The 15,180-nt window shown below is 46.4% G+C and overlaps 1 protein-coding gene across 17 annotated transcripts in view; it reads right to left on the bottom strand.

Moving 5' to 3' along the window:
- The window catches only part of LOC124203207 (voltage-dependent T-type calcium channel subunit alpha-1G-like), a 34,847-nt gene that overhangs the window by 7,348 nt on the left and 12,319 nt on the right, over positions 1-15,180 (bottom strand). For 11 of the 17 annotated variants that reach the window (XM_046599899.1, XM_046599891.1, XM_046599895.1 and 8 more), the window contains 13 exons: positions 14,131-14,425; positions 12,815-12,907; positions 11,092-11,743; positions 10,314-11,003; positions 8,648-9,084; positions 7,645-7,796; positions 7,344-7,556; positions 3,882-4,038; positions 3,191-3,346; positions 2,343-2,660; positions 801-990; positions 371-714; positions 104-255 (listed from right to left, as the gene is read on the bottom strand). In XM_046599899.1, coding sequence (XP_046455855.1) covers positions 104-255; positions 371-714; positions 801-990; positions 2,343-2,660; positions 3,191-3,346; positions 3,882-4,038; positions 7,344-7,556; positions 7,645-7,796; positions 8,648-9,084; positions 10,314-11,003; positions 11,092-11,743; positions 12,815-12,907; positions 14,131-14,425 — 3,849 coding nt within the window. Of the gene's footprint in view, positions 1-103; positions 256-370; positions 715-800; positions 991-2,342; positions 2,661-3,190; positions 3,347-3,881; positions 4,039-6,325; positions 6,444-7,343; positions 7,557-7,644; positions 7,797-8,647; positions 9,085-10,313; positions 11,004-11,091; positions 11,744-12,814; positions 12,908-14,130; positions 14,426-15,180 lie in introns of all 17 variants that reach the window. The other 6 variants (XM_046599901.1, XM_046599888.1, XM_046599894.1 and 3 more) reach the window with 3 other exon arrangements.

Genomic DNA, 15,180 nt, shown 5'->3' with positions numbered 1-15,180 from the left:
TACTCCACCCCCCACAGGGGCGAAAGAAAACGACAAATGGCGTCGTCAGTCAAGTGGCAAATACGGAAAAGAAGAAGAAATAAAAGGAAAAACTAAAGCGAACCCTGAGGGAGCTGCCAGACTGCTCTTCCGGCTAAGAATACTTCGAGTGGGCATTATTGGGGTGAGGCTGGATCGGCGGGAAGATCTCGAGCTGGCACACGATCTGTTGCTCGGCGTCCGCAGTAAAGATGGCGAACTCAGCGTCTCAAGTCCCTGTGTGTGTGTGTGTGCAGTGTGCCAAAGGATTAGCGGTCGAGGGTCCTTTTTACCGGCGGTCAGGGGGGGATAACAAGTTTACAACAAGTTACGATTCCGCAATTTCACTCACCAAATTGATGCCGTCGCCGTGCAGGGGCGAAGTTTCGGCGGAAGTCCGCGGCGAGGACACTCCCACCAACTTGACCGACTTCAAGGGAGACAGTCTGACGCAGGACGACGAGCTGCTGTCCCTGCGGCTGCAAATGGAATCAAGTGTGGCGTTGGGAGATCCTTGCGGAGTGGCCGCCGTGTGGGTGATGATGGGAGCGGCCGCTGACGGATGCAATAAATGCTGCGAAGACGACGACGCTCCTGTCGTCTCCATCCTTTCCGATCCATTGATCGCCGTCCTCGTTTGGAATTCTGGTCGAGAGACAACGGAAGGCGGCGGCGGCTGACAGAGTAGGATCGTTTCTGTTCGGAAGGAAACAAATAAGAGAGAAGAGAAGAATGATTGAAGTGTTTTTCTTTCAATTAAGACGTGTTTGTGTCGAACGAACGTTTGAATGAACCTCTGTCGATGTTTGACTTTGGATCGTAATGGTTCGGGCTTCCGGGGCAGTCGAGCTGGCTCTTATTGTGCAAGGATTCGCGACGCTGTTGCTCCTGAATGGCATTATACGAATTCTCCTTAAGACGTCGCTGTTGTTGAGACTCCAACAATGCCAGTTTGGCTTGTTTGCGCTCCTCCTACATCATATGTACACAGCCGGAAGGAGGAGGGGAGGATGGCGTCAGGAGGATTAGGATCGACAAGAAAAAAAAAGAAGAAAAAAAAGCGGGAATTTAAAAGAAAAAAAAGTTTGTTAGTACAAAACGGCGCCCGTTTGTTTAAACAACCAACGATGAAGTCGGGGGAATGGACAACATAAGAAGAAAAAAAAAAGAGTTGGCTTCGTGTGTATACCGAAATCCCGCTCCTTCTTTTTCGCCGGATACAACTCAACCTCCCCTCCTTCATCATTCTCACATGATTTGTTGTTGTTGCACATTCCTCATGCGACTAAAAAAAGAAAAATGAGCCGCAAAAATAAAAAGGAAAAGTAAAAGAAAACAGCTCATCGATTTCAATCATGCGGTTAGACTCTTCTTCTCTCGCGTCTTTATGTGATACACACACACACACACCATTGATGCTGTATGGCCTTTTTGCGAGGATGGGGTCATTAAGATCGATCAAAGTCACACACGCCGGAGAACAGAAATAAGATGTGGTTGGTGTACATGTAGAAACAAAATGATGCACACCGCGCAAACACACAGAGCACACAAAAAAATCTACGACGTTGAATAAAAAAAAAGAAATCACACACACAGAAAAAAGGGGGGTAAGAAACTATGGGTAATATCAACTTCTTTTTCCCGTCGTCATTGGAAGTTGTTTTTATTTTATTTTATGGTATGCGGTGGTGATGGTCTATTCTATCTGTACATTTTGGCTTGGGTAGCCGGAGGAAACGTCTTTTTTATCCTCCGTTTGTTTATTGATTTATGTGTTGGGCTTTTCCATCTCTGTCTGGTTCTTTAATGAGGTAATGATTATTAGATAACTGGATACATTGAGGATAAGGGGAGAGGCTAGAAAAAAAAATTAGGTATTATGCGTCACATGAAAAGCTTTTTTTCGCTCTATCCAAACTATAAACGATAAAGCCACGAATATACAACGCAAGGATGCGTGTTTCTTTTCGCCTCGCGGGAGATATTCGAGAACATGTGAAAGTGGTTGATGGTGGAAAAAAAAGAAGAAAAAAGTTATCAAATGTATGCGGAACCGTTGACGTTGTCGTAGAAAATGTCAAGTTCATTAACGAGAAACGTCAAAAATTCCCCCATTCACTAGTGCCACAGCCGTTCTTGCACATGTCCTGAATTGTCAATGGATCGAGATAATAACGTCAATCAAAAAAGCGCGCGCGCGGGGTTGGGAGGGAGCGTTCTACAGAGACTATAAGGCCACTTGTATCAAAAAAATTTGTCTTTTTTTTTTGGAAAATAAAATATAACAGCGGCCAACACACAGACACACAGACGAGACGGACCTCGAGTAGCAAGTCGGCGAGTTCGGCGCTGTTGATGACCGGTGACGGGGTGTAACCGACGGGACTGCAACTCTCCTCCGTCACCGACGATCTCGAAAAGTAGTTGTCGTGCTGTTGTTGGAGCTGCTGCTGCTCTTGAGGTGGTGAGTCAGGTGACGAATCGTTAGGCGGAGGGGGTGCCTGCTCATCGTGACAAGAGCCGGCGCCGGATGTTCCTTCGTCCTGGATCGACAGGGCGGCGGCCGTGGCCAAAGCCCTTGCCGCGTGACGCTCCTGTCTGGCCTGCTCCCGCTGCTCACGTTCCAATCGCTCCGTTCTCTACACACACACACACACATTCACCATGAGGGGAGTACCCATGGGTGATGGCCAAGATGACAACCGTAACCGCAAAAATACAACAATGACACTTTCTTGACAGCCTCCATTATTCCTTTTCAATCCCACCAACCCAAAAAAAAGTTCCCGGGACCATTTTTTCGTTGGTTTTTTTTGTTAGTTAGGCATTCCAGACTCGAGTTAAATTTCAATTCTCCAATTGAAGTGATCCATGCAAATGTCAAATCAAATCAAAAATAGGCTAGCTTCTTATGTAATCACACCATGCCAGGTGAAATCCGAATCAGTTAAATTCGTTTTCTTTTTCTCGTTTCTGTTTTGTTTGACAAAAGTTGAATAGAAATTGTGACGGTTATTGTTTCTCTTTTGTTGTGTTGGCCGTGTGGCGACAGAAAATCAATAGAAAGTCCGAATGTAAATGCGTGTGTGGTGGGTACGGTTATGGTGCGCGCCCACCAATAAATAGGGAGTAGGCTAGCTAGCCGTGTATAGATTGTGTTGTTACGTACCTCGGCGGAGAAACCTTCGACGAGAATGGCGACGAGTAGATTGAAGAGGACGTAGTTGCCAAACGTCATGAGGGCCACGAAGTAGAGGGCCGCCCAATGGCTCGTCTTCTCCATGCCGTTGAAGAGGACGACATTCCAATCCTCTTGAGTCAAGATCTATACACGCCAGCAGACACACACACAGAGACACCGCGGCGTTATACACATTCAATGGCCAAGAATTATGTGCTAGGATCGGGATTGGGGAAGCACGGAATTGGAACGGGACACAAAAGGGGTGGCGAGGGATTTTGATGTTTTTTTATATTTTAAAAGAAGTTCATTAACTGGGGGGGTAAGAAGGAATTTGTGTTCCAAGGTTTTATCCCGGAAAAAGACAAACGTACAAATGATAAGGATCGAAAGAATGACATCATCGAGAGGATTTCGGTAAAACTATGTACTGTGAGAGAGTAAAAGGAAATATCTAAACACATGAGTGATCTCTGTTGAGGGGGGGAGGGGTCTACTCTATTTTATAATATGCAGTCAAAGATAAATGTTAAAAATGTTGGGCTGTCATAATTGTTTTTAAAAAATTCACTACTAATTAATGAATGGATAACATTACTGTATCGTGTGTAATGTTTTGTTTGTTTTTTTAGATTAATATAATCAATTGACGGGTTAAATTGTACGACACGCTACTTGCCTGGAAGACGGTGACAGTAGCCCAAAGCAAAGTGTTGAAGTGTTTTCGGTCGCAGACGCAACCGGGATCCCGGTCGAGAATCTCCGAGCACGTGCAAGATCGGGAGCCGTCCTCTCGCATGCAAAATTTACCGCCAAACAGATACATGCCTAGTACGCTGTCATGGCGTCATCGACCGTCAACAAATTGGACAAATTAGGAGAGAAAAACGAAAATAAGAAGAGAAAAAAGAAATAAAACACATCTAATGACACGGTACAATCAAAGAACACATTTAATAGAACGGGCAGCCAAAACATAAATTTTAAAAAAGTCCGTGGCCGTTTATGAATATTTCATCAACTCCTTGAAAATTAAAAAAAAAAAACATATTGAACTGTACGACTCGTCGTCGTCGTCATCATCTTTTCTCGGTAATGACGACGATATTATCGGGGACTGATTCGATCCCGCCTACACGACAACATTTGAATGAGCACTTTTTCTCTTTCGTTTTCTTTCACCCTCCCATTTTTCCATTCCGAGGGGAAATTGTAAAGACGCTGTTGAAATGCAATCAGGAGAAGACGGAACGACACGAACGATTTGTCTGTCCCACAGCGCCGATGACGGAAGGGGGGAGGGGGTTTCCACTATTTCGAGTGGAAATAAGGGATAAAAAAAAGAGAAGGATCTTTTCATTTTTTGGGTGTTATCTTTCACACTCATCACCCATCGACCAACTGCTGCTGCTGCAATGGTGTTGACATGTCTCACAGACACACTCGACTCGTCGCCCCAGTTTCCCCAGACGCCCAGATCAGCTCTCCTCTCTGCGGATGTGTCGGCCGTGCGAGATTGAAGAGTTCTCCATTACTGCCAGCTTATAGACAAGTAGCTAGGGAAATGGGCTATAGACCGGACAGCTGCTGCAGCCTCCTATTCCTCCCCCCCCCCCCTTTCTCTCTCTCTCTCTCTCGGTGAATAATCAAAGGATATCTTTGCGTTACAGGAGCCGCGACACACGTACACACCCTGGGTTTCTTAGAGGTCCTAGATTGAGCCGCCTAATATGTATAAATCAGTCTAGACTCTCGACTCTGTCTCTCCTTTATCGCGCTACTCTAGCCGCGGTTTATTGACCGTTTTCTGGCAGCGACGTCATAACTCTTTCCGGACGACCTCTCTTCTTCTTCTTCCTCCCTTTTCTCTCTCTTCTTCTTCCGACATCAAATACTAAAAGCCAAAAATGGTAGATGAAGCAAAAGTCGCAAGAAGAAGAAGTAGTAAGAGATTGCAGACATAATTAGTCGAGCCCCCCCATCCACCCAGAGTTTGGCGTACTCCTTCTCCTCCAACTGGCTGTGTCTTTGGATGTCAAACGACCCGTGTCGCGATGAATTCACCAGAAGATATGACGGGCGGGCAAGTCCTCTCTATATCTGATCGACTAATATCCTGTGCGCGCGGCCATCGATCTGTAACAAGTTGATTTCAGCGCCTATTTGAACGGACGATCAATTGGAACGGCCGTTTCGGCAGAGCGATTATTACGAATGGAAACGTCACACATCGTCATCTATTTCTAAAAGGAGGGAAGAAAGAAAAAGAAAAATAGGCACAGCAGCACAACCCGGCTACTAGATGGAAGAAGTCAGCCAGTTAGAAGCCTGGGGGGTTAATAATGAGCCTATACAGCAGCGACGTTAAGTGGTAAGGAACCAGACAGAAGAAAGAAAAAGAAAAAAAAAAAGGAAAAAATACGGACGTGTGTGTATATATAATATAAGAAGGAAGAAAGCGTAGTGTATATAAATATATATATACAGCCATAGAGCTATAAGGGAGGAGGGATGCTGGAAGAGCACGAGGGAGGGCAGGTAGCAGCCGTTTGGCAATAATCTATGTTAGACGCGGTAGACGGAACATAAGGATGCGATTTCCTTTGCTGCACCGGGGAGCGACTTCTAAAGGAGGTATCTAATTAGCTAATTGAGGGGGGTCTGCCGTTGCAGCAGCAGAAAATGCCAAGAAGAAGAAGAAGAAGAAGAAGTAGTAGAAAGTTTGGTGGTGCTGGGTTTTTCTGATCTATGTCTATGTCTTTTCTAGATATTGTGGATGGTGGCCGTGGGTAGTGATGGTTGAACTATATAGGGCGAGAGGGAGTGATCAAAGTCATTTGGCAATCAAATAATTCAAAAGTCATCCAACTTTCTCTCTACTGTACGGGGAGTTGGGAGGGGGGATGGAGGGAGGGAGGAGTGAAACGGATCGATGCAAGCGATTGATGATGTCATTGGACGGAATGGATAGAAAAGAGATAAAAGGTTGGGTTGGTTTTTCTCGGCTCATTCGTTAGATATTTACAGGATCATTATTCAATGGGAGGGAAGGAAGAAGAAAAAGGGTGTAAAAGAAGAATGGAGACGGATGGATGGATGGATGGTTTTTTGGTTTGGATGTACCTGAAACACGGTCACTATGGCCCACAGGAGGGAGTCGAAGTTTTTACGGTCGCAACTCGTCGATTGGTCGCTGGTTTTGCGACAAAATTTGCATCCGAACAAGTTCATGCCCAGAATGCTGTTTGTGCCGATTGGGTTTGATTTCCGTCCGCAATCGGATGGCAAAACAATTTCAAAGTAGAAGAAGATGAAGAAGAAAGACAACCAAAAAATAGCGGGAAAGAAAAAAGACAAAAACAATCAGAAAACACCAACATAAATAGCATATGAATCGACGTCGTCAAATATTCCAGAGCCCCGGAGAAAATGCGCTGAATGATCTCCGACGACCGCGTCGGGGCATTAGGGACTTGCACTATATAAAAGTCGTCGTCATCCGCCATGCTCGCAACGCATCCAGCCCAGCGGACGTCTCTCCCACCTCTTTCAAAGCTCTCCGCTGCTGCTGCTGCTGCTTGCTAGTACTACTACCACCACTACACTCGGGGAGTTCTATCCATTATGGATGTCTCAATATACTTCTTTCATTCCTTTCGTATGACTGTGGGCTACTACCCCGGCTCCTGGCCGGGCACAACAGTGTAACCTACAAAATCGACTGACTGCACACACATACATACAGACTCTCTCTCTCTCTCTCTCTCTTCGGCCATCTTTTTCCTGCAAGCCAACTTATGAATAAAACGACAGACAGTCGGCAGCCATCCCCAGAACTGGAGAGAGCCTTTAGGGGGGTGCTGCAATGAAGGCGGATCGATACGTGGGAGAAACGAGCGGAACTGTACCTAGAACCTGGCCGACTGATAATAACCCAAAACTCCTCTCTCTCTCTCTCCTTTGATGTGTGTACGTTACGCGGTAGTGGTACAAGTTGTTCACACACATGTAGATATATATATATAAGGAGCTTTTGTGTGGCTCAGAGAGAGAGGGAGATGATACAACACGCAACACGACGAGCGGCGAAAATATTTTTAATTTAGATAGAAAACCGGACCGCTAAACGTCAATATTGTACCTGAATATGAAAATGAAGAGAAGGAGCAAGGCGAAGAAGACGGCCACGTTGTCCATGGTGCGCAACATGACGATCAATTGGCGGCGCAAGTTGGGCATGAAGCGGACCAGCTTCAAAATGCGCAAGAGACGGAACGTTCGCAAAACAGACAGGCCCGAACTGCCACCGTCGTCCCCTTCGAACCGATTGAAGCTCTGAAAGACTTCCACCAAACTAAATCAAAATGAAAAAATAGAACAATATTCAATATTCAATTTGCGCAAAAATGTGGAGAAGGGGGGAGGGGAAAATATTTGCATACCTGAGGATGACGATGACTCCGTCGAAAACGTTGAATCCGTTGCCGACGTAGTTGAGCGGACCCTCGGCGATGACTTTGAGCAACATCTCAATGGCGAAGATGGCAGAGAAAACGACGTTGCTGAATTCGACCGTCAGCGTCAATTCTTCCGGCTATTTGAGTCCATGAAGTCAAATAAAAATGTATAAAAAAAAAGGAACACACACACAGTCCATAAAAGCAAAAAACTCAATCAAAATGCAACTGACATAAATACATATATAAATAAAATAAGAAAAAAAAAGGACATGGAAAAGAAACGGGGAGTGTAATAAAGTAGGGGAAACGTCATCCGGTCGAGTTGGTTTGATAGCGCCGAATGGCCACCACTACCATCCCCGTCAACCCTCCCCCCCTCCCCCCTCTCCGCCAGTAGATATAAGAAATGGACGTCGAGTTTTGGGTCGGAAGAAATCCAAATTGTACATGTACGTTATCTTCGCCAGTGTGTGTTGAATAAGTGAATCGAGAAAATGGGAAACTGGATGGAGGAACCATTTCCGCCGTTGAGCGCAAAAATACATGGCGGGATAAAGGAGGAGAAGAAGAAATCAAATAAAATCAATGGCCACACACAACTTTTATTTTCTTCCTTTCAATCTCGCCTTTCCTTTGGCTGAATCGAGAAGGAAAAAAAAAAGAGTCCCCGTGTGTGTGTGTGAAACGGGCCAGCAGGGATGGAAAAGAAGCCCGACGCATCAATCCATCGGCCAAGGATTTAGACCGTTCAAAGATTAAGCCACAACTCCATCATACACAGGACAAACACGGGAAGCCTGTGTGTACACTTTTATCGACAATCGGCCAAGCGGATCACGCGATAGACACCGACTTTTAGACTTGCTTCTTTACTGCCAACAAAAATAAAGTGTCTTATTCCACCCCCTTTTTGGTGCTGTTACGTCAACCCGAAATAATAAATGAAAAAGGAGGGAAAAAACTGGAAAGGCCGATGCACACATACCTGGTTGTGATATTCGATGCCCATGCTGAGCGTGTTGATAAGAATGGCTCCTAAAAGTCCCTGCTGGAAGTATTTGTGCTCGACGAGGGCTTTGACGCTCCGCTGGAACGTTTTGTAATATTTCTTGACGAGTGAAAAGTAGCGGGCGATGGGCGAGCGGCGATGCTCCGACACTTCGACCGCCGTCGCTCCCGGCTGTTCCTCGTCTCCTTCGTAATAATAGTCTTCTTCTTCCTCCTCCTCCTCTTCGTTCCCCTCCTCGTCCGATCCCGAATCCTCGTCCGATCCTGAATCCTCGTCAGACGAACAGCAGCAACAGCAATCGTCCTGGTTGTCTTTGTTGTCCGTCTCCACCTCGACGGCTGTCACGTCCGTTTCCGTCGGTTTCCTGCTGCACGCCACCGTCGTCCAGTGATCGTTCCCGCTCCTGGCCGCTCCTGCGTGTAATCAAGTATCAATGGTAAAGATTATCGACCGTTAACAGGAAAAAAAAACACACAAACGTGAAGAAAAAAAGGAACGTCAACTGTTGCAGCAGCGTCGGTGGGAGTTCAATTAGCAAGGCAACAACGTCGACAACGAAGAATTCGATTAGTTCGTGTCGTTACCGGGGCGATTCGTGCGCAATTCGTTCCGCTGGATCAGCTGCTCGTTAGACGGCGAGGCGAAAATCGACACGACAAACAAAACTGCATATTCCATGATTTCCCCACAGTATTAGCTGCTGACTGGCTGGCGGCGAGTATAGACGCACTCCTGTTATTACGACACTTTTGACTTTCTTTGTCACGTAACCAAAATAGCAAATAATGGGACAGCCGGCAGTAAAAACATCCGATCCCAGAGTAGCTATGCTTCCCCCTTTTATTCGACTTTTTAACGACATTCTATTGTAAGCAAAGAATATCTACTTCTGGTGTAGATCCTTCTGACGTTAAAAAATCGACCTTTTCAATTTTGAAAGGAAAATTTGATTATTAAACAAAAAGAGACTCTTTTGTCTCAGCCGGCGAAATGGGATAGAGAAATGCCAATCCGCCGGAATTAAAGGCTCTTTGTCGAAACCGACAATGGAATAGTCTGAGTCTTTAATCTTCTTCTCCTTTTGGATTCCGCTGCGCCAAAGTTACCAACAATCTCTGGAAATGCTCTTCATTACAAAAGTATGTCGATATCACCGACTGCTGATGCTGCTGCTGCTGTGCGGATGGATGAATGGATGGCCCATCCGCCGCGAGCGGCAAAGGTCGCTTTGCTCTTTCCACATCTTTCGCTAGCGAGAGACTCACAAACTTTTGGAATTTCACATGTCGATGGAAACTTTTGTAGACTTCTATCGCCCAACTCGCAGCGATGACGACAATGTTTCATCCCAAATAGAAAACACAAGAAGAAGAAAAAAAAAGTTTCACCCGAGTCCATTAAAGAAACGGCACGCCCAAAAGTATGAGCAGCGACGGATGCAATTGCCGGGCAAGAACCCCCACAAAAAAAAATCGTTTAAAATTGCTTGTCGTGAAAAATTCAAAATAAAAAAGGCGGGAAAGCGAAAATTGACATGGAAACAGTTTCCGGCGTTACCTTTTTTAAAACTATTTTCTACTTCCAATTTCTTCTATCGTCCAAAAAAAAAAGAAAAAAAGAAAGAAAATTATTTTCTTGTTACCTTGGAAAGGTTCCGGCCAAAGTGACATGGCTAACGTTGGTAGAATGGGCATCATGCCCGGCGGTGCCAATAGCTGGTTATTGCATTTATTATTGTTGCTATGCTTGGATGATGTCACGGTGGGAGAAACGGCCATGGCCGCCACCGCCGTCGATGATAACTGCGGTGAGGCTGGATCATCCACTGATGGATAGTTGGGCAACGCTAAAGGAGTGGGAAGTGCAGCCCCTAGGGCTCCGCTAAGAGCCAGCAATTCTTGGCAGGTTAAACCGGCCCCGTTCGGGACTTGCGGTGAAGTGGCGGCGGCGGTGGTTGTCGTCGTCGTCGTTACGCCACCGGCCATTAGACCGGGACTGGGTAGACGTTGTTCGTCCGCATTGCTGGATTTCCTTTGTCTCAGTAAAGATTTGCGGTTCAGCGACAGCGGAGACGAAGGATTCGAGGAACCAGCCGGCGGGTGAGTTATTCCGCCGGGAGAACAAACGACAAGTTCGCAGTTGAAACCGCCGCCCGTTTGTCCCGTCTGGGTCGTTTTCTCGTTCCAGCAGACGTTGACGTCAGCCGCGCTGTTGCTCAATCCATGCTCCACCACCACGTTGCTGAACATGACGCTGCTCCGGCGACGTCTGGGCGTCCTCGGCGTCAGCAACTGCGAGGAATCCGACGAGTCATCGGCCAACGCCAACGATCCTTGCGAAAAATAAACACACACACACGACGTTGGTTAATCAATAGGCTGTATGCATGCAAATTCAGGCCGTTCAACAATTATATTCACCTCTGGGCGAGAGGAATGGAGAGGATCGTTGCTGCTGCTGGTGGTCGATGGAGACGGCCACGCTGGCCCGCCGGCCAATCGAGAGAATGGGCACGGGTGACTCGACATTGGAGGCCGGCCCGTCGTTGATTCGCAGCGCTACCTGCGAGCTGACGGAAGGGACTCGCAAACTGCTGGAAAACGGACTGTTTCTCCGTAATTGGTTGTCCTGTTGTTGTTGTTGTTGGGCGACGACGCCATGTTGGGGGCATTGGGGATGCGGATGCCTGCTCCGCCTCCTCCTCCTCTTCCGCCTCCGCGATTGCTGCTGTTTCCGTCTCGTCCTCAAACTGAGCGAATGCGTCACCGGCTGCTGCTTGCCGTGCTGCTGGTGCTGGAGCTGCATCTGCTGCTGTTGCAACTTCTTCCGGCTGCGGTAGGCCCGGTAGCGGCGGAGTATGCGCCGCTTGCTCCTCCGCCACAAGTGGGCGATGTACTTGATGATTTGGCGGTAGCACGACGTCGACTCGCTGGCCGACGTGCTGGCCAGCGTCGACGTCGATTGGTAACGAGCCCGTTCCAGCCGCATCCGCTCCATTTCCCGTTTCTTGGTCTCGGAGAACTGCGTCGCTATCACCACCAGGCACAGGTTGATCATGAAGAACGAGCCGATCTTTTTTTTCCGGATTATTCCATCCGGAACGACAGAAAGAGAAAAGAAAAGTCAAGTCAAACAGTCGAATAATTCAGAGATTGCAAGCTGCTGGCGGAGAGAGAGAGAGAAAAGGCGGCGGATCGATGGAGGCACAAATAACCAAAAGATCCCCAACAACCCGAGCGAGAAAGAGAGAAAAAGTTCCAGGATATATGAAAGGACAGGGGAGAGGGATTCTTTTCTTTTCGTGGTCTTGTCCCCGAGAAGTTCAAAGAGATTTCCCATCCGATATGTAGATAGATATACGAGTCTAGGATAAGACCTGCAACGAGAAAAAGATTGAACACGCAACGCAACCCACTGCGGGCTACCCCCATTGTTGAGTTTGGGAAACGGGGACTTGATACATCTTTCACCCTTATTTTTCGACTTCTTCTTCTTTTTTGTTAACCGGGAGGCTCCTCTATTTCTCTCCAGCTCGTCGAACGGGAAGAAAAGACAAGTTCGTTCAGGAGATACTATGAAATAAAAAAAAGCCAAAAAGCTTTCCCATTTCTCAACCTCCCGTACAACAGCAACAAAAAAAAAACTATAAGGGATCGCCGAGGAAATCTCATCACTTTGCCATCGGCGGGAGGGATCGGGAGATGGTACCACCCACCCCGGGAAAAAAAAATCTCTTTTTAGTAACGCAGCAACAACGGCGAAACGGAACTCTGGATGGCTGAACGAAGAAGAGAAAAAGCAATAGAACAAACTAGTCTTTACACGTTTATGGGGCCTACACACGATATTGCAAGAAGCCCAGGAAGAAGGAGGAGGGGATGCGGAAGTCCGGTTCCGTCGGATATATATAACTGCATTAATATGTATAGGGGCCATCTATATACTGTACTACATCATTCGTGATTTACACCGCGTTTTAATCCTGAAGAAAGCAAATTTATTGTCCTACGGCATCATCATCATTAAGACTCGGCTGCTGGGAAATGAAAACCGGAGGGTCTTATCTCTCCGCCTCATTTCTTCTGTTTTGAAAAATTGGCAAGTGGGGGGTGTGTTAAGTTTGTTCTTTTTATAAAAACTCACCACAATGAGGAGGACAAAGTAGACCCAGTCCCAGAAAGAGTGGGCATCCTGGACGTAGTACATGATGTCGGTCCATCCCTCCAAACTAATTACCTGCAATCGATCAAAATAAGAAATGGGTTAAGTCACAAAAGTCATATATGTGTGCGCATGTTGGTACGAGTTAATAATCATCTCAGACAGTTCACCGGAATGTGTGTGTGCACCATTTTAGACACCCTTGTTTAGAACTCTCCCCCTTTTTGGAAATGGACGAGTGGCTGGCATGTCCGTTTGGGGTGAGAAAGGGCGGGGGCAACGGGAGTTAATGAGAGGAGGTGGGGGGGGGGGGGGGACTCGTGTGCTGTTGTGTCGATCGATACTTAAAGTGTGTAGTACCGTAGAGAGTTGCACACACACACACAACGGAGAGAGAGACGAAACAGTTGCGCGCCGCAATATCCACGTCAAAGTGGAGAAAAGGTGACGATGTGCCGGGGTTGCGCAGGTACCGCGTTGGTCCTATATAAAAGGAGGGGGGAAACCACCTCCTCCCGTTGGAAAAAGCTGCTGGCAGGATCGAGACAAAAGAGACTTACCACCCCCAAAGAGTCCCCCCCCAGCCCGCCTGTACACATATATAGAGAGAGCCGGGCCACTTTATACACAACATGGAACAAGGAGGGAGAAAGGATCGACTGAAAGTGGGTGGGGGGTCGCATGAAACACACATTTTCACAGAATATATATCCATAGAAGAAAGAAAGAAAGTGAAAAGAGTCTACACACACACAACGTAGGTGGAGGAGAGGTTATATCGATTGTTTGTCATAATGGCGGGGTGGAAGCAGCAGGATGCCAGTTAACAATAGGTTACGTTACATTCTCTTTTCTCTCCTGGATTGGGAGGGGGGCCTAGTCGACTGCAGATCCACCGCAGGGAACCTCCGCCGAAAGGCTCCTAATGATGTTCTTATATATTATACATAGACCTTCACTCCACTATACACACACACCGGTGTGTGTGTATATCTAAATCGTTGGGGCCAAAAGTACAATACAGGATCCTTCATCTACCAATTGAACGAACCAGACTCTACAGAGGAAGTAACTTTTTAGAGAGTTACGTAACAGTTGTTGGTTGGTCCAGCCAGCCATCAAAATTCTATCGATTCAAAGTTAATACCAATCTCCTTTCGACCATAGAAAAAGAACAATAGCGTAACAATTTGCAAAAGGTGCAGGATTTTTTCTATCCCCCCACAAAAAAAGAGCACGTGCTCCTAAACACAGCACAAAGAAAATGAAAAAAGAAAGAAGAAGAAGAAGAAACTTACGAGGAAGATGGCGACCCAGGCCAGGCCGATATTATCAAAGGAGATGGCTCCCTGGAAAGGGTTCTTTTCACCGGCCCGGCAATCAGTGTAGTATTGATTCCAATTGATGCACGAGCCGTTGACGGAGAGGCCGTCCATCCCGACGGGTATCCCGGGGACGACGCTATCGTTGCAGAAGCGCCCGTCCCATTTGGTCGGAGGCAGCGAACCGCAAGTGTGCATCCCGCTGTCCTTGGCCAGCGAGCAGATGTAGTCCTTCTCCGTCTCTTGCACTTTGTAATAGCTCGACAGAGGCCTTTGTGTGTGTGTGTGCGCACACACATCGTTTCCGTTAAATTGGGTGTAAAAGAGAAAATTGAATCAATAAAACATTTCAATCGGTTTTCATTTTGTTAACTAAGAGAATTTTGTTTGTTTAGCTTCAATCAATGACAAAACATCATTCAGTGATTATTTCAAATATCAATGCATGTCCCAGGCAGGCATCTCACACATGTCGTCTAAATGAGAGAGGGGGGAGGTTTGGCACAAATCACGAACGGCGGAATAAATATAGAGTTGTTCTTTTTTGTTTTTACTCCATTTTGTTTGGTCATGCGCCAGGCAACAAGAGGACGACGACATAGAAAAAACACACGACAGAATATCAGCACACCTTTTAGCACACGACCATTGAACACAACACACAATTCGGCACTTATTCATCTGTGTCGAAATTCGTCTCTCTATAGTCTCTACACAAAAGGGTTTAGCTAATATTATCAACTATTTTCCATTCACAAAGGTGATTTGACTAAGATAGGATTCGTGAGTTTTGTTTCTCTAGACTAAAGTTTACCGTGAGGAAATGAGGCATCTTTTCTATTGGATCGATAGGCTTTAGACTAATAGATTTGCACAACTAATTATTAATTGCTATTTGACGTAATAAGACTTTAAAAAAAAATGTGTGACGGACAACACTCAGCAGCAGTCCACAGAGATGCCATCCGACTAAATAGTGACAGCCGAATATACAAATGCAGCAGAAATCAATTTCGATTTCTTGTC

Source organism: Daphnia pulex, chromosome 9 (genome assembly GCF_021134715.1).
Source record: "Daphnia pulex isolate KAP4 chromosome 9, ASM2113471v1".
Taxonomy (NCBI): Eukaryota; Metazoa; Arthropoda; class Branchiopoda; order Diplostraca; family Daphniidae; genus Daphnia; species Daphnia pulex.
Note: the sequence above shows the minus strand (reverse complement) of the source record. Positions and strands in the feature narration are given on the sequence as shown.